This window comes from Bos indicus x Bos taurus, chromosome 7 (genome assembly GCF_003369695.1).
Source record: "Bos indicus x Bos taurus breed Angus x Brahman F1 hybrid chromosome 7, Bos_hybrid_MaternalHap_v2.0, whole genome shotgun sequence".
Taxonomy (NCBI): Eukaryota; Metazoa; Chordata; class Mammalia; order Artiodactyla; family Bovidae; genus Bos; species Bos indicus x Bos taurus.
In genome coordinates this window covers 72,717,765-72,740,023 of record NC_040082.1, presented here as the reverse complement: position 1 = coordinate 72,740,023, position 22,259 = coordinate 72,717,765, and the positions used below count along the sequence as shown (strand labels likewise).

Sequence of the window (22,259 nt, the reverse complement as noted above, 5' to 3'; positions counted from 1 at the left end):
GTAACCTGTGCACAACCTCTGTTGAAGGGAGAGAAGGTATAGTCACTGACTGTTTCTCCCAAATCCTTATCTCACAGGCTTGTTCAATCAGAAAGGACTGAAGTTGCAAATGCATCCTGTGAGAGATTGGTTGTCTCCTCCTGGAGCTGGAGGCAGCAGACATAGATGGGTTCCTTCACTTCCAGCTGGGAGCTCCTGGGTTACCAGGGAAACAGCCTTACCTTCTCTCTAGTCCATGAAGCTGGGGAGGTTCTAAGCACAAACCAAGCCCTGACACCAGTTGTGGCTTCCAGAGAAATGAGAATGATAATAAATAAATGTAAAAAGAGTTAACAACACACCCTTTAAGCCAAGAAAAAAAAATACATCAGGAAGGACAGTCACAATTTTGTGGACTGAGAGGAGGTGTGAGGGGCTGGGCCCTTGGGCCGTGAGGGAATGACGGGTGAGGGGGTGAGGGTTCCCCTTCCCGGCCCCGGGAGATGGGGAGGAACGGAATAGGCTGTGTAGCAGCTGTGGGAGGCATTTCCGCCCCCTGGCCAAAGCAGCTGCTCCTCCTCTGCCCGGCCCGGCCCCTGCTTGGCGGCCATGCTGCTGGCAGACTCCTAGCGGGACAGCGGTGTCTGCTTCAGGGACATGAGCACCGAGCGCAGGCGGGACACGTCTTTGCACTGCTTGCTGCTCTTGGGGTTGAAGTCACACAGCTGGGCCACCTTCTCCCACTCTGTGCCCGGGGTCTCCTCCTTGGATTCCTTCACAAAAGCCTCCTCAGATGCCCTGCAGGTGGAGACAGGACAGAGGTTTCAGAGCGGTCTACCTCTTCCCCGAATCAGTGATGCTCTGCTCCCACGGAGCAAGGCTGTTTCACCCAGCCTACTAAGGGGTACTTTACCAAGACATCTCCTCCCCGGCTCCATGACCTCTGACCTCAGGCTCCCAGGAACAGCTTAGCCCCCAGAGGAACTCTCGTTGGGTCCTACCTCAGGGCTTTTTTGAGTCTTCCCTCAGACCCGCTCACAGCTTGTTTCTTGTCCTTCAGGTCTGAGTGCAGGCCTTACCTCCTGAGAAAGGTCTTCCCCTGCCACCGAAGCTCAAGTAGCCTACCCCTGCCCCAGCACTCTCTGTTCATTATCTCTCCATCAAGAGTTCCCAAACTGGGTCCCATTTGTTTATTTTTGCTTTCATTTCGATTACTCTAGGAGACTGATCAAAAAAAACAGTACCGTGATTTATGTCAAAGAGTATTCTGTTTGTAGTATCTGGTCTTGCCTTTAGGTCTTTAATCCACTGAGTTTATTTTTGTGTATGATATTAGGTGGTATTCTAATTTCATTCTTTCACATGCAGCTTTCCAGTTTTCCCAGAACTACCATTAGCTGATTCACTTCCTTGTACAGCAGAAACAAACACAACAATATAGAGCAATCATACTCCAATTGAAAAAAAAGGAAAAAGAGTTCCCAAACTGGGGCTCCTGACACCTAAAGACCCTTGGAGGAATCAATGTAATACCTCAGCTATTTTCAACACTTCCCCAACTGGACAGGACGTTTACTAACCACCTAACTGAAATCTCTGATTCGGCATTGCCTCAGGGTTCTCTGGACTCATTGTCTCGTGAGTGTTCTTCAGAAAAGGCTGTGGTCAAAGATGCGTAAAAGAATCAATTAAAGAGGATCTTCAAATCAAATCACCCGTATTTCACTACAGAACTCTTTTTAGCACAGAATGACTGTTCTATCAGCCTGGGGAATGCTCCACTGGAGTCTTTGTTTTTGGTTAGAATCAGATTAGGATGGAAAGTGGTCGTTTCTTCATCAGAAGTTCTGGCTGATAGTTACAGAAGCCACTGATGAAGGAACAATGGGGAAATAAAGTATAATAAATGTAGTTTTGTGGACAAAACTAAATGTGGGAGTCATTAAGAGAAAGACAATAAGGGATTCTGGGGTGGGGAGAGCTGGGTCTGTGTTCTGTTTGACCAGCAAGTGTCCTTAAAGCCCCTCTCTCCTTAACAGTCCCCCTTGCATCGCAAGCAGGACCATTTCTGCCAAGTGCCAGGCACTAGCTGATGGCGGGTGATCACTCTCCAGGTGATCCGGAGGGATCCAGGATGAGCTGGCTCTGGATCAGGCGACCCAGCCTCTCCCTAGTGATCTTGCTTCCCCGATGGGTGCTCATTTCCTAATCTATAAAGTGAGAAGCAGTGTCTCCTCTTTGCTGATCCATTTCACTGGTCTGAGAACCCAGCAACACAACATGTGTGTGGGCTTGGGAAAATGTAAGGTTCTGAGTGGAGCTGGCTGACCAGCAGGGCTGAGGGGAGCGATCTTTGAAGCTCTATCTTCCAGCTCAAAAAGTGAAGTGAAGTGAAAGTCACTCAGTTGTGTCCAACTCTTTGCAACCCCATGGACTATACAGTCCACGGAATTGTCCAGGCCAGAATACTGGAGTGGTAGCCTTTCCCTTCTCCAGGGGATCTTCCCAACCCATAAATCGAACGGGGGTCTCCTGCATTGCAGGTTGATTCTTTACCAACTGTGCTATCCAGGTCAAGAGGCTCCCCTCTAACTTTGCTGTGGGGTTCATGGTCCAGCAGCACCGCATCACCATGGAGCTTGTTGGCAATGCAGAATCATGGCCTTACTTCAGTCCTTCTAAGTCAGAATCTCCATTTTGACAAGAGCCCTTGGTGATTCCTAGGTACATGCAGGTCTGAGAAGCGCTGGTCTAGACTCTTCCTCTCTTCAGGATTCCCTTGGGTGCTCCTTGGGTCACCTCTTCAGGCACAATAGAAGCAACGAACCCCCTGTGGTGTTCTCCAGCATCAGTGCCCTTCTGCCATCCCCACTCTCCTGCTTGAAACTCCCATGGCTCTCCGCTACCTTCAGGATCAGGTCTGAGCTTTTAAACATCACATTCAGGCTTTCTTCAACTGGCTCCAAACTGATTTTCTCCTCGCCCCCCATACCCCCACCCCAGCCACTGCAGGCCACTAGATATTTCCCCTCTCATAGCCTTTGCCCCAGCAGCTTTTCCCATCGAGGACACCCTTCTCTTCTTACCCTCGCCACACAGCCAACTCCATCTCATGCTTTAAGGGCCAGGGGCGGTCCCGCATCTTTGAAGCTTCCCCCACAGAGGGTGGCTCTGTGGAAGCCCTGTGTGTCCTTGTGAGCAGCTCTTATCACAACACACCTCCAACCATGAGCAACTTAAGGGGATGGACTGTGTGCGTCTTATTCCTGTTTGACCCGGAGACTGGCATTGGGTAAGCACCAATAAGTACTGGACAAATAGGAGAGTGGACAGAGGAAGGAGTGGAAGGCTGTTATTTTGGTGTGTCCCAGGTTCTGTGAGAGGAGGTTTAGCCCAGACAGCATGAGAGGGCTGCCAAGGGCGTACCCAGAGCGAGGAACAGCAAATATTTGGCACATACGCACGAGGCAGTCATCAGACACTCATCACTGCTTTTTTTTTTTCTCCTTCAGCTTCACAATTCCCAACACACCAGCCAGCTAACTATGAGAATAAATCTGGATTAGGCACAGGACCGGCTAGACCCCAAACCAGGAACATGAGACAGACCAATGGTGGTCTCGCCAGGGGCTCGCAGCCAAATTCAGGCTGGAGCTCTGAGAGGAACAGCGCACTAAGGCAGGAGGTGGGGGATGGCAGTGCATGCTTTATACCTCCAGTATCTGGCACTCCATGCTTGTTTTGTTCAACAAAAGACTCACCCCACCTCCCACCTCCCATCCCCAAGAGCCATTTCAGGGTGGGGGGAGTTGGGCTGCTTGGCCCTTTGCCTCTCTCACCTGGGGATGGACAGCATTCTTTCCTTGTCTCTGCTTGGATTTGGCAAATCTGTCTCAAAGATGCTCAGTACACCTTTGCTGGGGGGATGGAGATGAAGGCTGGTGCTTGTGTCCACCCTGCAGGCTCACCTCCTTCTCTGATCACTGCCTCGGGCCCAGCCACACTCATTCATACCCCACCAGTGAGAGACTCAAGAAACTGCCAACCACACACAGGGACCCCAGCAAAGGAGCAAAGGAGACACGTACACGTAGCCGATGATATCAGCATCTGGCTGCTGGTAGAATGCTTTGTCAGCGATCCTTGAGGGAAGGGGGTTAGGTGAGGGGAGAACAGCAGGGCAAGATGGACAGACAGGCAGAGGGTTAAAGAGAAAGAGAAATCAGCATTAGTACCTCCAGCTGGAGACGTGTTAGGAAGCACAGTTCTGGAAGGCTCAGCAACTCTCCACGGCCCAGAGAGGAGAGCGGGGATCCTCCATCCACCCGAGGAGGGGGCCCTTTCTAACACTCAGCCCTTATCCTGTTACTCCTCCTGTTCACAAATCTTCAGTGGCTCCCATAGCCCATGTCTTCCCAGCCCTCACATTTGAGGCCCTGTACACGTGGGCCCTCACTCCGGCCCTACCTCCCACCTCTCTCCCTGCTGCCCAAGCCTTTCTTGGACAGAAAGAAAGGACAATGGCCTTTCTTTCACATCTTGCTGTGCCCTGGTCTCCTAGTTGTCCTCCAAAGCCAAGGTCCCCAGACCTGGAGGCCCCCTCCCCTGCCCATATCCCTTGCTTCCACAGCCTTCCTACAGAGGCCCTGCTCCCAAGACCAGCCCAGCATGCGGGTGCCCACTGCTGAGCTCTTTGAGGACATAGATGCGGTCTTTCTCATCTCCACCTCCCCAGGGCCCAGCCCAGGGACTGGCAGGCAGCAGCTTGTTGAACGGAAGCTGGAGGCTTCCCAGAGCCAGCCTTCCCCTTCCTGGCGGGTCTGGTGCCTTTAAGGGCACAGCCTCAAAGGCAGGGGCTTCAGGGCGCTCTCTGGGCAGAGACTGTTTCTGCAAGGGGTTCTCTGGTGGATCTCCACTGTCTTTCCTGCTCAACACCTGTGCTTCTTCTTCCAGGATGGGCATCCTGGTTGTCCTGTAAAGCATCAGTTGCCCCCACCCAGTCCCTGTGGTTTGTGTGGGACTGGACCCCACGCACAACCCAAGAAATGAGACCCAGTCTGTATCCATCAGAGAGTCTCTGCTCCTGGGACAGTCACTGGGCCTGGGACCAGCACATAACCCCATACCAGACCAGCTGAAGCTGCTGGGGCTGAGAGGCTTACTTTCACTGGAGTTGCCAAGAAAATAGAGCAGGAGCCTGGAGCTGCCGGCGGCCACCTTGGGCCCCATCCCTGGAGTGTGTGCCCAAGAGTGAAAGTGCGGGGAAGGAAAGCAGGGCCGAGAGACAGTAAAAGTGAGCGCTGATGGACTTTGTTTCAGCCCAAGTCCACTGTGCCTGCCTGCTTCCCCCTGGCCTTTCCAGTTACATAGGCCACGAGTTTCCCTCTACTCTTCAGCCACTTCTGAGTCAAAGTGTTGTCACTTCGATAGGCAGGAAAACCCTGCATATGGCTTGGTTCTTCCCTCCCAGCCAGGCCTGTGTTCTCTGTGATGCTAACCATGGCCACAGGGCCCCCAGTCCAGCTCTTGGCCACTGGGCTCCAGGGTCATCTGGCTTACATTCCAGTGGGTCCTAGGACCTCGTCCATCGACCGATAGACTTGCTTTTCTCTGTCATGGGGAGGAGGTGAGAGCTTACAGTCACCAGCTCTGCAGCATTCAGGGTGCTGAGCTCCACAGGCCACTGAGGAAACAGCCCTGGGGGTCTGGCTTCTCCTTCCTCTGTGTTCTTGCCACCAAATCACCCGTCCTTGTGACAGTCCCCCACACCATGGCTCCTCTCATGTCCCCACCCCCCCCTTATGTCCCCACCACCCCCTCACGCCCTGATAGCCCTGCTCACCGGTTGTTGATCTTGTTCTTCTCAACTTGTTCACTCTGGCGCTGGTTCCATTCCTCCAGGTCCTTCTTGGCCTTCTCCCGCCACTCCTGCTCCATCACTTTGGAGGCAGCATCTGCAACCCCCAACAGGTGAATAAGCAGCAGCTTTCCAGGAGGAAGGTGAGGCACAGGGGCCCTGGGGGATTCTCCCCTCAGCCCGTCCTCAGCCAGTTCCCACACTAAGGAGCCCCAGGTACTCTAAGGCTGCCCACCCGACATGGTGATGGTCCCAAACCACCACCCCAGCAGGAAGCCCCGACGCAGGGGGCCCAGCCCAGCTCACAGCCTCAGCCCTGTCCTCACCCAGCTCCTGCAGCCGTTTCCGCTGCTCCTCTCTCCATTTGCGGATGCTCTCGGGTTCCTGCGTCAGCCTGTCCGCCTGGGCGATCGCAGCATAGCCATCCGCGGGACCGTTGGCCTCCTAGGACATAGACAGACAGCAGTGTACCCAGCCTGTCCACCGGCCCCTCTGTCTCTTCTCCTTGACTACTCCTTTCCAGTTACAGAGGCCACTAATTTCTCTTTATTCTTTAGCCACTTCTGGGTCAAAGTGTTGTCATTTCTTTAAGCAATAAAACCCTACACATCGGTTTTATTTAAACCGCTCACATCTCAAACCACGTCATGCCCACTGTCTCCTGTGACTGTACCCTGCCTTTCCACTTGCTGTGCCCTCCACCAGTCACCCTTCCCCCTCTGTGACCCCGGGCAAGTTACTCAACCTCCCTGTGCCTGACTTTCCTCATCATAAAACAGGCTACAAAATAGCACCCACTCCATAGGGTAAATATGAGGATGGAATGAATTTTAAAAGTGTGAAGAACTTCAAATACTTCTTGGTACACAGAGAGTGCCCTGTGTTTCTATCATTAAAGTTCCACTCTGTTAGTTGTGGGCTTCCCACATGGCTCAATTGTAAAGAATCTGTCTGCCAATGCAGAGGAGAGTCAGGTTGGATCCCTAGGTGGGAAAGATCCCCTGGAGGAGGAAATGGCAACTCACTCCAGTATTCTTGCCTGGAGAATCCCATGGACAGAGGAGCCTGCCAGGCTACAGTCCATGGTGTTGCAGAGTCAGACACGACTGAGCACTTAGTTTTATTCACCCAATAACACACAGCCCCTGATGGCCTCACTTTATAATATATTTACTTGTCCATTGTCTGTCTCCTCTATCAGAATGTCACATTTGTGACAGCAGGGATTTGCCTGTCCTGTTCCCTGCTGTGTCCCCAGCACCCAGCACAGTGCCTGGCACAGAGCAGGTACTCTGTAACTATTTGCTGAGTGAACAGTCCTGAGATAGGCAGGGTGGGCTTAGCTAAGATCGTGCAGTGATGGGAAACTCAGACTCAGGGGCCAGACCATCCAGGTTCAGATCCCATCTCTACTGCCTACTACGTGTGTGCCACTCAACTTTGCCTGACCTCAGTGTTCTCATCTGAAATGAAGATGATACTAAAACTGCCTCTAAGAGCTGGTGTGAGGATTTGATGCAACAGTACTTGTAAGAAACTTACAAGAGTGCCCGGCAGGAAGTGATGGCTCAGTAAATGATAGCTAGAATTATTATTATTATTCATTGTCATCTTATAGGGGACGGAAACTGGGGCAGAACCTGGGCCGGAGTCCAGGCCTCCTCTGACTTCCAGGCCAGGGCTCTGCCCAATTCTCCAGGCTGCCTGCCAGGGTAGGGGACTCCAAGCATGGCAGGCTGAGAGCTCAGCCCAGACAGGCTGGGGCTTCCCTCTGTTCTCGAAGAGCCAGAGCTTTTCTATGATCCAGCCCATCTCTCAGCACTCCCACTCTGGCACTCTGTCTGCCCCGTGCATTCCTGTCTCCACCCATCCCACATCCACGCTGCCCCGCCTTTGTCTCCTCCGTGCTTTCGGCCTTCAATTGTCTCCCCTCCTTCCTCCAGCTGATGAAATCTTATTCCATCCCACGAGTTTCTAGCTCAGAAGTCACCAGCTCTGGGGTATTTCCAAACCCCCAAGTAGATCTCACAGCCCTTCCTCTCCCTGTGCTCCTTCGCCTTCTCCCAAGTGTGTCTCCTGGCTGGACTGCGAGATCCCTGTCAGCAGGGCAGAACCTTGTTTACAGCCCTATGAACCTGTCTCTCCTTTCACTGCTCTGTTGCTCAAGCACTCATCAAACTGTCATTAATCCCAGTGTTGTTTAATGTCTTCTCCCCACCCAACAGCATCTGTCCAATGGTGCCCACACAGCTGGTGCTCAACAAGCAGTGGCCGTGTGGATGAAGATCCCCCCTGGGACCAGCATGTGCCAGTTCAGAGGAAGTGCTGGGTGTCTGTCCAAGGGGCTGTGGGCAGCAAGGTGAAGGAACAAGCAGATGGACGTAAGAGCTGCATCTCCCTGGGGAGAGAGAAGGGCAGGCTGAGGGCGAGGCAGTGCTGCCTGGCTCCTCGGATCAGACCCACCCTTGGGTGGGGCATCTGGGGCGCTGCCCTTATTCCTCCTTCCTGCCCAACATTATATTTCAATTCAGAAAGTCTCTCTTGACATCTCAAGGGGCCTTTCCAGGGCCCTAATCTCGACAACACAAGTTGATCACCGATGTAGGGTGAGCCCCACCCTGTCCAGTTCTGGGAAAAACCCTGTCGTGAGGCCAGGCTACCAGGACCTCTAGCCAATCCTATAGAATGTCCCATCTGCAGACAAGTGCAGTTACTTTGGTGTCTATGTGTTTATCCAGGTGCTACATTTTATTTCTTCTTGGTACTCATGATATCTTAAAAGACTAGCTTCCTTAGGGGCTCAGACAGTAAAGAATCTGCCTGCAATTCGGGAGACCTGGGTTTGATCTCTGGGTCAGGAAGATCCCTTTGAGAAGGGAATGGTGACCCACTCCAGTATTTCTTGCCTGGGAAATCCCATGGACAGAGGAGCCTGGTGGGCTACAGTCCTTGGGTTGCAAAGAGTCGGACATGACTAAGCAACTAACACTTTCTGACTTTCTTTACTATCTGCCCCCCACCCCTCCCCAGTAAAGTGAGTTCCATGCAGACAGAGACTATCTCTGTACAGAACCTAGGACAGGGAGGGCCTGGCTGTAAGAGGAGCTCAAGAACATCTCTTGAATGAATTAACATATGTTCATGCTTGGGGACAGAGATGACCAAGTTGGCCCATCATCCAGGAGCTTGACAGAGGGAGTTCTTCACAAATGAAGACCATGACTTGGGGTACGTGCATAACATGGGTCATGAAAAGAGGGGGGACAAGGGAGGGTATGACCTTTCTAGCCTAGGAGCAGAGTAGGCTGGGAAGAGACAGGGGAAGGACATTTCAGATCAAGAGTTGGCAGCGTAAGGACCACATGAGGCTGGTGCCTTTGGGAAAATGTGAGTACAGACATGCTGCCACGTGTGGATGAGATGGGTTGAGAGAGGTGGGCTGGAGGGTTAGAAGTCATTCCATGGTGTCCTTCAGGACTCACCATCTCCTTTAGAAGTGCGTGCGTGCTCAGTCGTGGCCGACTCTTTGCGACCCCATGGACGGTAGCCTGACAGGCTCCTCTATCCATGGAATTTTCCAGGCAAGAATACTCAAGTGGGTTGCCATTTCCTATTCCAGGGGATCTTCCCAACCCAGGGGTCGAACCAGCATCTTCTGTGTCTCCTGCATTGGCAGGCAGGTTCTTCACCACTGAGACACCTGGGAAGCCCCACCATCTCCTTCAAGACTGCCCTAAAATTAAGACTCAGGTTAGAGTGCTTACAAACTGGCAAAGAACCTTCAATTAAATGGTTCTCTTTGGCCTTCACAAACCTTCAAGGTGGGTTTTATTATCTTTGTTTTACAGGTAGGAAAAAGTCTAGCTTCAAAGTCCCAAGGTCACCTAGCCAGCAACTGGCAGAGCCAGAATTCAAACTGAATTCCTGGGTGTAACACCCCGGCCACACATAGCCAACAGGGGCCAAAGTCACTTCTGTGTCACGTGATTTTTTCCTCCCTAACATGTCTAGCATCCCAAGATTAGAGACCGTGCCCTGTCCTCCCACTCCCAAGGCCCACTCCCTGTCTCTCTCACACTTGCCTTCATACCCTCCTTGGCTCACTTAGTAGCTTGCTCAGGAATAAGAAGCTTCTAAGGCTATAGAGGACTCTTCTCAACAGACCTGTGGGGACAGCAAGGGAGGGCTTCTCATCCCCATTTTACAAATGACAAATCCAGCTCAAAGCAGCGACTAGTCCAAGGTCGTCCAGCTGGGAAAAAACAGAAATGAAGCCCAGATTGTCTGACTCCATCCAGACTTCACCACAGCGCCTCAGTCTGGGTGTAGAAGCAGCTGGAGTAGATGCTGGGGACGGAGGGAGGTTAGGAGGATTGATGGGAGGAGCCTGGAGCAGCTGCACTCCACATCCAGAGACATCACTCAGTGTGGCCCTAGCAGATGGTGCCCAGAGATGGCTGTGCCCCAGGCTCTGAGTGGAGAGCCCGGTCAAGCTGAGCCTGCCTCCTCCACCAACGCGGCCCACTGATAGGCTCTGGCTGGGAGCTGTTCCCACCCCCCACACACCCCTATGCCTCCCACCTGGAAGCACAGGGCCCTGCACCTGTGGTCTCTTCCGGCTCCCCCAGCACACCCTTCCCTGCAGCAGCCCCAGACTGAGCATCTTATCCTCTATGCCTTTGCACATGCTGTCCTCCCAGCCAGGACCACCCACCTCTCCCTGGGCAGCCTGGAACCCACTTCCAGCATCCGTTACTGTTGCACTCTCTGACTTCAGTGCAGCATCTAGCGGCTGAACCTGCTTCAGGTCCCAGCTCTTCCGGGCTGTGTAACTAGAGCTATTAAACCTCCCTGTGTGTCCTCCTTCTCCTCATGGGTAAAGTGGGGATAATGTATGGAACCTACATGATAGGAGTGTTGGGAAGATGAAATGAGTTAATCCATTAAAGCTTTTGGGTGGTGCCCAATGCAGAATAGCTTCCCTGGTGGCTCAAATGGTAAAGAATCTGCCTTCAATGCAGGAGACCTGGGTTCATTCCTGGGTTGGGAAGATCCCCTGTGGAAGGGAATGGCAACCCACTCCAGTATTTTTGCCTAGAGGATCCCCATGGACAGAGGAGCCTGGCAGGCTACAGTCCATGGGGTCACAAAGGGTCGGACACAACTGAGTGACTGATACTTCCATTTCGATGTATAATAAGAACTCAGACTCCTGGCTCTTGAGACCAGCCCCACACCTGAGCCCCTGCTGTCCTGCACTTGAGCTCTTTGAGAACCAAGAGCCATTGCATTTGCCTCTACATCCAAGGCCTTGAGCACAGCGCATGGCACTCAGAATGTGAGCTGACTAAATGAAGGAATGAGGGGCTGCCTGAAAAGCAATGTGGAGGGCATGGGGAGAGCCTGGGACACAGCATCAGAGGGACTTGGGCTTCAAGTCCCCTCCTGCCACTCACTGGAGGTGTGACCTTTAAGAAATCCCCTCCTTGTTCTCCTTAGGTGTCGTCACCTATCAAATGGGAGTGACAACATCCCACTCCAGGTGTGAAGTGGGGCCTGAATGTGATAACTGCCCTGCAACCACTGTAGCCCGTAGCCTGCGAGGGCTCACCCGGGGCTGCAGGAACGTTTGGAGCCCCTCCCAAGCTCAAAAGGGAAGGCACCTGGGAATGGCCGGGACCAAAAGGCAGGAGGCTACAATCAGGGCCAGGCTTGTCTTGGCCCAGCTCTCTGGTGGCACCCCTCTCCCAAGGGACCCCTCCACTGGACACAGGAGACCACCACAAGGGCTTCCGGAGGCCAGGCTGGCCCAGCACGTGCTGTGACACCATGGGGAGCCAGGAGGATGAGGCACAGCTGATCCTGGGGATTGACCAGCTAAAGCTAAGCTGAGCTGAGCTGTTGATTCCTCTAAGTAGCTCAGTGGGGATGATGGCCACGCGGATGGGGAAGGAAGAGAGCTTGTGTAGGAGGAGGGAGTCCTGCTGGGGCCTTCCTGCCCCTGGCAGCAGCAGAAAGAATTAGAATAGGTTTGGGTAGGCTTATCCTTAGGCCTTAGGTCCAGGTTCATAGCTGGACCCCGCGGTGGCTCATGCCAAGTCATTTCAGTCGTATCTGACTCTTTTCGACCATATATACTCCTCTGTCCAGGGATAGATACTCCAGGCAAGAACACTGCAGCGAGTTGTCATGCCCTCCTCCAGGGGATCTTCCTGACCCAGGGATCGAACCCATGTCTCCTGTGGCTCCTGCACTGCATGCGGATTCATTACCGTTGAGCCACCAGGGAAGCTCCCAGTGGCCCACAGGCTTCCAGAAAAGATCAAGTAAGGTAGCAGGAAAGTTCTGTCCAGGATCCTTGAAAGTCAGATCCTGCTCTGTGCTCCATCCTAAGAGAAATCTGCAGGGGCTTCCCACCTGCAAGCTGGCCCCTGTGGGCAGCTTGCAACAAGGGGGTGGAGCAAAGGGCACCAGATGAGGAGATTTAGATGAACCTGAGGACTTCCCAGGTGGCGCTAGTGGTAAAGAACCTGCCTGCCAAAGCAGGAGATGTAAGAGACTCGATGGACGTGAGTCTGAGTGAACTCCAGGAGTTGGTGATGGACAGGGAGGCCCGGCATGCTGTGATTCATGGGGTCGCAAAGAGTCGGACATGACTGAGCGACTGAACTGAACTGACTGAAGAGATGCGGGTTCAATCCTGGGTCGGGAAGATCCCCTGGAGAAGGACGTGGCAACCCACTCAAGTACTCTTGCCTGGAGAACTTCATGGACAGAGGAGACTGGTGGGCTACAGTCCATGGGGTCGCAAAGAGTCGGACACGACTGAAGCAACTTAGCATACACTGCATACATACAGATGAACCTGAAATTGGCCACTAAGCTTCTGAGTGACTTGCCTCATCTGTGACCCCCTTCCCTGCCTGTAAGGATGCTAGCTCGCACATGTGAAGTGAAAGTTGCTCAGTCGTGTTCGACTCTTTGTGACCCCAAGGACTATACAGACCATGGAATTCTCCAGGCCAGAATGCTGGAGTGGGTAGCCACTCCCTTCTCCAGGGGATATTCCCAACCCAGGGATCAAACCCAGGTCTACCGCAAATGATTCACAAATAAACATACCTGGGGTTATTCTTGGTAGCAGTGAGAAAAAAAATTCCCACTGAGATTGGTGAGGAGGCCTAGGGTTTCTCAGATTCGTTCAATACAAAGTGAGGCCAGGGGGCAGGACAGGAGAAGGCCTCCAGGTGCTAATATGTAGAAAGGGAAAATTATCTTGCTCCTGGTGTTCTAGGTACTATGGTCCCAAGTATATCTCCAGCTCCAGGGCCACTTTAGGGCACAGACCTTTCGGGTCAAGCCAAGTCCTTTGGAGTATGTGCAGGGCAGGGGCAGTCTGAGTCTCCATGCTCTGCCGAACTGGACAGGCATCAGTGCTGCTTATTTGGAGCTCTCAGGCAGGCCCAAGGAGACACGAAGCTCTTAAAGTCCTAGAGACTAACTTTTCTAGCTTGCCGGTAGTTGAATAATTTTCCAGAAATGAGACTTGGCCAGTTGCCCTGTGTAAGGTACCAGCCCATCCCTCTTACATAAGAAACTATTGTTTGTTCTCCCTGAGGATTTAGGAGGCCAGCTCCTCCACAAGGCAGAGTTCAGGAGATCCTGCAGCAGTTAAGGGTCTTTGACCCAGTCCAGTGGGAATTAAAGTTCATCTGGTGAAGACTGTTGCATCTGTGGGGTCCTGAGGATACTATTTGTGTTCCAAATTCTTTAAGTACTTTTAATATGATCTGTATATGTAGGAATGGAGGGGGCTTAGATGAGTGTGGAGAGACATTTTTAACTAGAAATATCTTTGATGTGCTTAGCCGCTCAGTCATGTCCTACTCTTTACGACCCCATAGCCCACCAGGCTCCTCTGTCCATGGGGATTCTCCAGGAAAGAATACTGGAGTGGGTAGCCATGCCCTCCTCCAGGGGATCTTCCCAACCCAGGGATCGAATCCAGGTCTCCCGAATTGCAGGCAGATTCTTTATGGTGTGAGACACTAGGGAAACCCAAGAATACTGGAGTGGGTATTTACTAGCTGTGTTTTTCGGTGGCGGGGCTGGGGGTGGGGAATGTGAGAGAGAGAGAGTGTGTGTGTTATAGGATCATTACAAAGAATTTTAAAACAACTCAGTGAAAGTGAAAGCTTTTCCTTTCCCTCCCTTCTCCCACAACCTTGGGGTTAACCACTGCTAACAGTTGGTACACATCCTTTCAGATCTTCATGCAAACATATTTCTAAAATACAAAACAGGACCATACTGTGCATATTACTCTGCAAGCTGCTTTTGCATTTATTATATTATGGGCATCTTTTCATGTCCATACAGAAAGCTCTGACTGCTCTTTGTAACAACGGCATGGTTTTCCAATTTACCTACCCAGGTCCTCAAGAGTGGGCACTTGGGTTATTTCCAGTTTTTCTGCTACTATAATCATATAAAGAATCTGAGTGTCTCTGTCCAGCTATTTCTTTAGGAAAATTCTGAGAAGTGAAATCTCTTTTAACTGGGTCCCACCCAGTGAAAACGCTCAGACATGGAGACGACCACTGGGTTCAGCCTCCCACCAGTGGCAAACACATGCAGGGCCCTGTGTTTCCTTTAGTCCATGCCACTGCAAGCCATTTTCTTTCTCCCTCTGCAAGCTAGACATTACCATGGGCAACCTGAGGCCATACGCCATCGATCCCTATCTGTGTGGTCCTTATTCTTCATCCCCTTCTCCTACACAACCAAAAAAAAAAAAAAAGTGTCAAAAACTTTCTTAATGTTCCCATCCCAATGAACAGAACTTGAAGCCCTCTTCCTACCCATGATGGGGGCCAAAAAGTTACTGAGACCCAGGCTGTCAGTCCCTCCCGCTGCAAGGACAGAATCTTGCTTACCTGAAACACATCTCCATTGACCGTGGCCCCCATGTCCTCAGAAGCTGATAGAAAGAGAACAAGAAGACAGCATTACTCATTGCTCAGCTTATAATAAGCAGGGTCCTACATTAGTGACTGAGCCAACCTCTGCATATATCCGTGTGTGTGTACTGACTTCCACATATACAGACATCATGTACACATAAATAACCTGGGTTCAGTCCTTGACTGTTCACAAAGCCTTCTCATAGCTGTTATCACATCTAGTTTTCACCATAGCCTTGTGCTGTAAGGCACAAGGTGTGTTATCAACCCATTTTACAGATTCTCAAACTGAGGCCCAGAGAGGCTATGTGATTGCCCAAGGTCGCCAGCCAGTAATAGCTCCTCACCTACCTGAAATTAATTTCCCCTCAGCTGCAGTTAGGAATGGCCTGATTTCCTATGGAGCCTATGCCCAGTGAGCCAGCAGAGGAGCTGGAGGCTCAGGGCGGGTCTTCGAGGACTCAGGAAGAAGGGACTGCACGTCTCCGCTTGTCCCTGAGGTGCCTTGAGCAACGGCTTCACCTGGGAGAGCAGGAATCAGCCCCTACCAGGCAGCACTTGGCCTGATTTTCCTCCTCCTGCCCCTCCCAGAAGGATTTGCTGCAGCCCTCACCTCAACAATGACTCCTCCTGGTCCCTTGCCCTGACACCTGATTTTTCACAAATTCCCGTGACTTCTGCTGCAGCAGGGACCCTCAAGGTTGGGGGTCCCTCTGCCCCCCGCCAGGCCCGCCTGCACAGCTACTTGGTCTGTCTGCCCCACTAGTGGCAGTGAGCACCTGGAGGGGCACACCTGTGTCCAAACCCTCCCACCGTCTTCCCCAGAGCTGGGTACTGTACCTACGACTTAGGAGGCGCTCAGAAATATTTGTTGAATAGCAAATTAATCAACGCACTAAAGAAAGATGGACTAAATGGCTTTTGTCCACTCACAGGCCTCTCTGCCTCCCTCTTCACCCTCTCCCAAACCTCTTTCAAACCAACTGCCATGGCTGATGAAAAGCATAAACTTACCTACGTAACTCTTCTAATTAAAAATAAAATGAACACAAACCGGCAGCCCATAGGGTCTGCTCCTTCTTTGGGAACTTGACAGGTGCCGCTCCCTCTCCCTGGAAGGCTCTCCTGCTCCCTCAAGCCCTTCAGCCTCTGCTCAAACACTTCCTTATTAGAGGCCTTCCCTGACCATCCCTGACATTTGTCCTCTGCACCCCTCTCCTCCCCTATACAGTACTTTGTCTGTATCATCTACCAAGGCCTGATAGATTTATTTTTGTACGTGCTAATTGCTTATCTACCCCACTTGAAAGCCCTCCAGGAGGGCGGGGACTTTGCTTTGTCCATCACTGGGATCCAGCACCTAGAACAGTGCCTGACACATAACAGGGGCCCAATAAATATTTGTTGAATGAATACACTGAACCTCGGACCATAACTCATGAGGATCTTTGCAATCTGGCCCTGCCCATTTTTCCTGCCTCACTTCCCACCAGTCCTTCCCACAAACCCTATTCTGGTTTCCGCCTTCCCCAAACACACTATGCCACATTCCATGCCTTTCTTCCTACTTCCCTCACCAAAGAATGTTCTTGGGGATCCAGTCGTTTGCCAAAGCCCAGTTCACAACTCACCTCCTCTGGGAAGCCCTCCACTGCTTCCTCTTCTACCCTGAGCGCTGATGGAAGGTCTCTCTCAACTACTATGGAGTATCCCCAAATACTGTATAGCACCCCCCACCCTCTTACGTGATTACTGTGACCTCCCATGGGTCATGCATTCCCTTATCAGGCTCTGTATCCCATTCAGCTAGCTCCTATGGGTGAACAGTCAGTATTGGCTAAGTGGAAGTTGAATTGCTCTTTGGGGGCCCGCTGTTGTCTGCAAGGCCTGAGGACTCTCAGAAACTGCAATGCCTCTTAGCCAGGAGCCACAGGAGGCTGTATAAGACCATCCCAGATGGACAAGTACACTTCACCAGCCAGATAGAGCCGTGAGTCACAGTGACAGTGCTTTCAGCTTGGGGACTAAAGGGAGGGATCCTTAACCCCATGGAAACAATCCCCAGCAGATATAAATTATAATCAATTTTGTTTTCAAACAGTGATCGATTTTAGCCAACAGTTATCAGCTGTCCTCCCTGCTCATTTAGATGGGGTTTCTCCTGCACGGGTGGCCTGGTCCCTAAATTAGTGGCAGCATCTTCTCCAGGGGCGTCTCCTCTACCAGAGTCTGAACTTACCGGGGTCCATTCACGATGCCGGTGTGTGCACTTGGCATTTCTGGAGGGGAAGTTGTGCCCCCTCCCACACGCCACCCTGACCAGTCCCAGTCTCAGACCCCTTAACCGCAGGAGTGGCCAGGGGCCCACCCTGTCCTTCAGGAGGTCTCTGCAACCCAGTCTATGGGTACTGACCTTTGGAAATGAGGCTTCAGCCTCTTTGGGAATCCACACACACCCACACATGAAATTACGAGTCTCTGTCCTCACAGTGCTTTCTGACCAGCCCACGGCACGTTAATAATCGCGTGCCCACAGTCCAAAGCCGGCAGAACAGGAGTGAGGCAGATATGGGTCCCAGGGATAAGCCGTGGGTGTAACTTCCCTCAGATCGCTAATCCCCTTTTGGGACAAGGACAGACGGGGTCCAGAACATTCCTGGGAGCTTACTGAGTCCCATCAGGGGGAAATGGGTTTGCCCAGGAAATGACTGGGCAAGTCAAGGGCAGAGCCAGGTGGGGCAGGTAGAAATCTGGGTGTGAAAATGTAAACCTCCTGGGCCCTACCCAAGGCTGATGAATGGAAACAAAGTATCCATTGCTCAGGCTGGCCACACCTCCAGCCCAGAGGAGGGGCTCAAAGAAGCTCAGGCTCAGGCCTACTCTAAACAGTTTCCCCTGAGGTACATGCATGCATGCACGTGCTCAGTCGAGTCCGACTTTGTGCAACCCCATGGACTGTAGCCCGCCAGACTCCTCTGTCCACGGGATTCTCCAAGCAAGAATCCTGGAGTGGGTTACCATGCACTCCTCCGGGGGATCTTTCCAACCCAGGGATTGAACCCGAATCTCCTGCATTGCAGGAGGATTCTTTACCACTGAGCCATCCAGAAAGCACCCCCTGTCCCCAAAGTCAGGGCACTCAGCACAAGGGCATCATTTAAGAGACAAGACTCAGAAGTGATGAGCGGTGCTGGCTGCAGGAGCTTCCGTCCAGCTCCCAGCTGCCTAAGGCACATTTTCTGCAACTTATTCAGGCTTCTGGCACTCATCACCAGTCTCCAGGGGATTACTTACTCATCACCATCTAGACCTAGGAGGGTCAGATCAATTCTATCCTATCTGGCCACCTATTGAGCCGCATCCCGTAACTCCTCTAAGATCCCTGTGCTCCACTCAGCAGGGTAGTTGAGCATTTGCAGCTTTAGTGGTTGTGAGTCCAGGAGACCTCAGAGGGCCATGTCCCTGCTTCTTTCCCTGCCACCTCCGGTCTGGGGCCAACCTGTATCACCCCTGCCGGAGAGTGAACCTCCCGTCCAGGCCATAAATCCCTGGAGTCCCACCGTCCTAGGAGAGGTCACAGCCTGTTCAAACCCCAGCCACATCTGCAGCCCTCTGCCTGACTTCTCCCTGCTTCTCTCTTAGATGGTTCTGACATGGGTTCTCCCAGCAGGCCTCTCCCATGCCAACCTGACTGGGGAAGCTGGTAGTCTCAAGATGTAGGCCCATATTTTCTAGGAATTCCCTGGGGTGTGTGAGGGTTTGTTCCAAAGTGCTAGAAGCTGCTGCTCCTTCAGAAGACATCCACTGCTGACTTGGTTAGGTAGCAAAAGATTCCCCCACCTCCACATCCCATCACTTCCCAGGGTGACTGCCACAGCATTTGAAAGAATGTGGAGCCCAGAGTTGAGAGGCCTGGGATCTAGTCCCAGATCTGTCACTCATGGCTGTGTGACTTTGGGCAAGACACTCAGGCTCTCTGGGCTTCCAGTTTCTTACATGTGACAAAGGGCTTGTTATGTTTCTCACACGAAGAGGATACAGAGATGCTTCGAGCCCCTCAAGCCACAGGAACTGTCTTATTCATATCTGTATCCCCACTGTGTCTGGCACACAGTAGGTGCTCAGTAAATGTTGAATACAAATATAACTATAAGGAGCTTTACCTGTAAACATTTTTTTTTTAAATATGTAAGCTACCACTTATTCTGACAGGCCCATAAACCCCCACTAAAATGACAACATTAACAGGAAACAAGGGCTGTTTCGGATGCAGCCATGAAAATGATAGCTAGTTTTTAACTTTAAGAAATTGTTCTTTCAGGCAGAACTAAAGCAGGAACATTGTTGATAAACACGCTGTTGCAAGGACCAGGCCCCAAACCCCAATAGCCCTGGACCACCTTTGCAAAACCACTAAGCTCCAAACCCAGCAGGGCAGGATCACATCTGACTGAAGCCCTCTGTGCCCCTGCCCCCATACTGGTGTCTCTGACTCAGAGCCTGGCATATGGAAGGCAATGTGGCCAGGGGAAGAGGATTCAGTCTGAGAGAAATGGTTTAGTCCTCGCTCTACCACTTACTAGTTCTTTCAGTAGTGTACATTTTGAGCCTTGGTTCTTCCATCTCTGAAATGGGTGTATAATGCACACAAAATGATGAAATGTTAAGTAAAGTGCCTAGAACAGTGACCGCAGGATGGCAGGTGATCCTCCAGGAAAGTCTGTAAGTTCTTAGAGCACCCAGTGCCTCCTGCTTTCCCAACTGAAGGAGGGAGCTAAGTCCAAGGGTCAGGGAGGTCTGAGGTCCTGTGCACACCTGCAGGGCTCAGCCGGAGGCAGCCAGCCTACTGGGAAGCTCAAGGTTGGGCTGCGTTGGATTCCATAGCCAGGCAGTGGTGGAGCTGGCTTGGGAATGAAATGTCATGACGAATTTCTATGCCGGGAGCCACCAGATCCTCAGCCCCAGGCGGGGCCTCACATAGGGAACGCAACAAGATCGCCCTCCCATTTCCTTCTCCAGGTCCCCCTCAGGTACACATACAGCCCCAGGCCTGCTTCTGGCTGGCCAAAGCAGGCCTTCTTCGCTCTACCGCAGGGCCCGGAGGCCGAGGACCCCGGGTGCGAGCCCCAGATCCCCCCCTCCAACTCCCAGTACCCAGGCCACCGCGCTGACTCACCCCCACTGGCGGGTCCCGGCTGCGCGAGGCCCCCCTGGCTGCCGGCAGGTGCCCCGAAACCCTCGTCATTCTCTATGCCCGCAATCTCACTCTCCTGCTGGGCCAAGAAGGCAGCCGCCGGGTCCTCCTCGGCCGCTTCGGGGGCCCCGCTCTCAGACGACGAGAAGAAGCCAAAGTCATCAGCCATTTTCCCCGCGTCTCTGCCGAAGCGTCCGTCTGGTGCTCGGCTCTGCCCGGCGCGTGCCCCGCGCTGCGCCCGGCGGCCGCGGCACTGTCACCCGAGCACCCCGGGGGGAGCCGCTCGGCCTCGGCGGGGACGGGCTCAGCGCGGCGGCCCCACACTTCCTCTCCGCCACCGGGCCCGGCTCGCCTGTCACTGCGGCTGCAGGCGGGAGGAGCCGGGACGGGAATGCGGTGATGTCACCGGCCGAGGGAGGAGGCCCGCAGGACGGCCGGAGGTCGCCTCTCAGCGGCCACAGGAGGGCGGCAGCAGGACGGCGGCGCAGCCCCAGGGGCCCGGGGCCGCGCTACCCGCTCGCGGCCACCAGCGGCGCGTCTCCAGGACACAGGACTGGCGCAGCTCCTGCCGGGTCCGGAGGCGAAGCAGATGGAACCAAGGGACCATCGCGTGTACAGGGTCACCGCAGACTGGCAGCCCGGATTTCAGGAGCACCGAGCGGGTGGTCGCAGCGCAACCTGGCTCCTCCTGATTCATTCTGCACAAGTTTTTTCTCCAAGGCTCGGCGGGTGTTATGAAGCCCCGTTATCAGTAGCCTTGGAGAGGTAACATTAAGACCCACCGCTTTATTGCATCCTTCTTGCCGGTCCAGGGTCTTCCCCACAAGGCCATGTTGTTTCCGTACATTTCTTATGCATTTCCTGTCATTTGGAGGCTTCAGCTCAGGCCACCAGAGTTTGTGTGACGTGACGGGGTCTCTACTTGGAGGCTGGGTCCCTTCAATGTCCCTTGCTTCCCTGGTCGCTCAAACGGTAAAGAATCTGTATGCAATTAAGGAGAACTGGGTTCCATCCCTGGGTCAGGAAGATCCCCTGGAGAAGGACATGGCAACCCTCTTCAATATTCTTGCCTTGAGAATTCCATGGACAGAGGACCCTGGCGGGCTATAGTCCAGAGGGTCACAAACAGTCAGACAGGACTGAAGTGACTTAGCAGTAGCAGCAAGTATGAACCAAATTGAGAAAGGCAAACCCAGCTTATCCAGGCAGCCTACCACTCCTCCACTCAGTCACCCTAAGTAAACAGACTTCAAAACATATTAAAACCCAAGCTCTGGCCATGGGGAGATTACAATCTAGGAGCCCAACAGATGGGAAATGGTCAGACATTTTCTCGGAGTGATAGGTGCTGTGACATTTAAACACAGGCTTGGGTCGGGGGTGGGGGGGGGAGGTGCGGCGGGGGAAGAACCACCACCGGATCTTTAGGATTTTTTCTTTCTGATTTGAAATTTGAAGGTCAAAAAAGAAAGGAAAGATGAGCCGCCCCTAACAGTGGGTTCCCTTAGTGGGTGGGGAGTGGAAGCAAAGTTAAACTGAAGGGCAATCTCAGTTTTGCACAGGAATACTTTGATGTAGGTTTCATTCTTATGATGAAAATATAATCATTTATCAGTAGTGTGGAAAAGAGAAACTTCAGGCCCTGCACAATCTGGTGCAAGCTCAGCACTCCACCATCACTCATCTCACTCCTCTTCCTCATTACCCCAGCTGCAGCCTCAGGTGCTGAAAAGAGCTGTACAGTTCCCTACTTTAACAAACCAGCCTTAAATGTCAACTCCAGGCTTTGTAGAGACAGAAGGACTACTGAACACACTATGTGCCCTTTGTGATCACCCGTGGATGTACTTACTTGGTTCCTGGAGACTTCAATGCCTCTGCCGGCACTCTTCCCAACTAGTTCCTCCTTCCTTCCTGCTCCTTCCTAATGTAGCCATCAGCAAAATTACTTACATGCTTAATTTATACAAGTTACTGGATGAAGCACAAGCTGGAATCAAGATTGCTGGGAGAAATATCAATAACCTCAGATATGCAGATGACACCACCCTTATGGCAGAAAGTGAAGAAGAACTAAAGAACCTCTTGATGAAAGTGAAACAGGAGAGTGAAAAAGTTGGCTTAAAACTCAACATTCAGAAAACTAAGATCATGGCATCTGGTCCTATCACTGCATGGCAAATAGATGGGGAAACAATGGAAATAGTGACAGACTTTACTTTGAGGGGCTCCAAAATCACTGCAGATGGTGACTGTAGCATGAAAT

The 22,259-nt window shown here is 52.4% G+C and overlaps 1 protein-coding gene across 3 annotated transcripts; it reads right to left on the bottom strand.

Annotated features, from left to right (window-relative positions):
* Positions 1–320: 320 nt before the first annotated feature.
* Positions 321–20,381, bottom strand: CLTB (clathrin light chain B). 3 transcript variants are annotated; one of them, XM_027546926.1, is made up of 7 exons: positions 19,976–20,381; positions 14,773–14,816; positions 6,163–6,280; positions 5,822–5,933; positions 4,068–4,121; positions 3,819–3,896; positions 321–777 (listed from the first exon to the last, which is right to left on the bottom strand). In XM_027546926.1, exons 1-7 carry the CDS (start codon positions 20,160–20,162, stop codon positions 606–608), a joined length of 765 nt encoding a protein of 254 aa, XP_027402727.1. In that variant the 5' UTR covers positions 20,163–20,381; the 3' UTR covers positions 321–605. The 3 variants fall into 3 exon arrangements, with proteins under 3 accessions (XP_027402727.1, XP_027402728.1, XP_027402729.1); XM_027546927.1 differs by lacking the exon at positions 3,819–3,896; XM_027546928.1 differs by lacking the exons at positions 3,819–3,896; positions 4,068–4,121.
* Between the last annotated feature and the right edge of the window lie 1,878 nt (positions 20,382–22,259).

Excerpts from the sequence above, each read along its gene's own strand:
- CLTB (XM_027546926.1), bottom strand. The coding sequence starts at position 20,162 with ATGGCTGATGACTTTGGCTTCTTCTCGTCGTCTGAGAGCGGGGCCCCC. Across the intron at positions 4,122-5,821 it reads AAGAACAAGATCAACAACCG|GATCGCTGACAAAGCATTCT; the intron begins GTGAGCAGGGCT and ends CCTTCCCTCAAG. Across the intron at positions 3,897-4,067 it reads GCTGATATCATCGGCTACGT|CAAAGGTGTACTGAGCATCT; the intron begins GTACGTGTCTCC and ends CCATCCCCCCAG.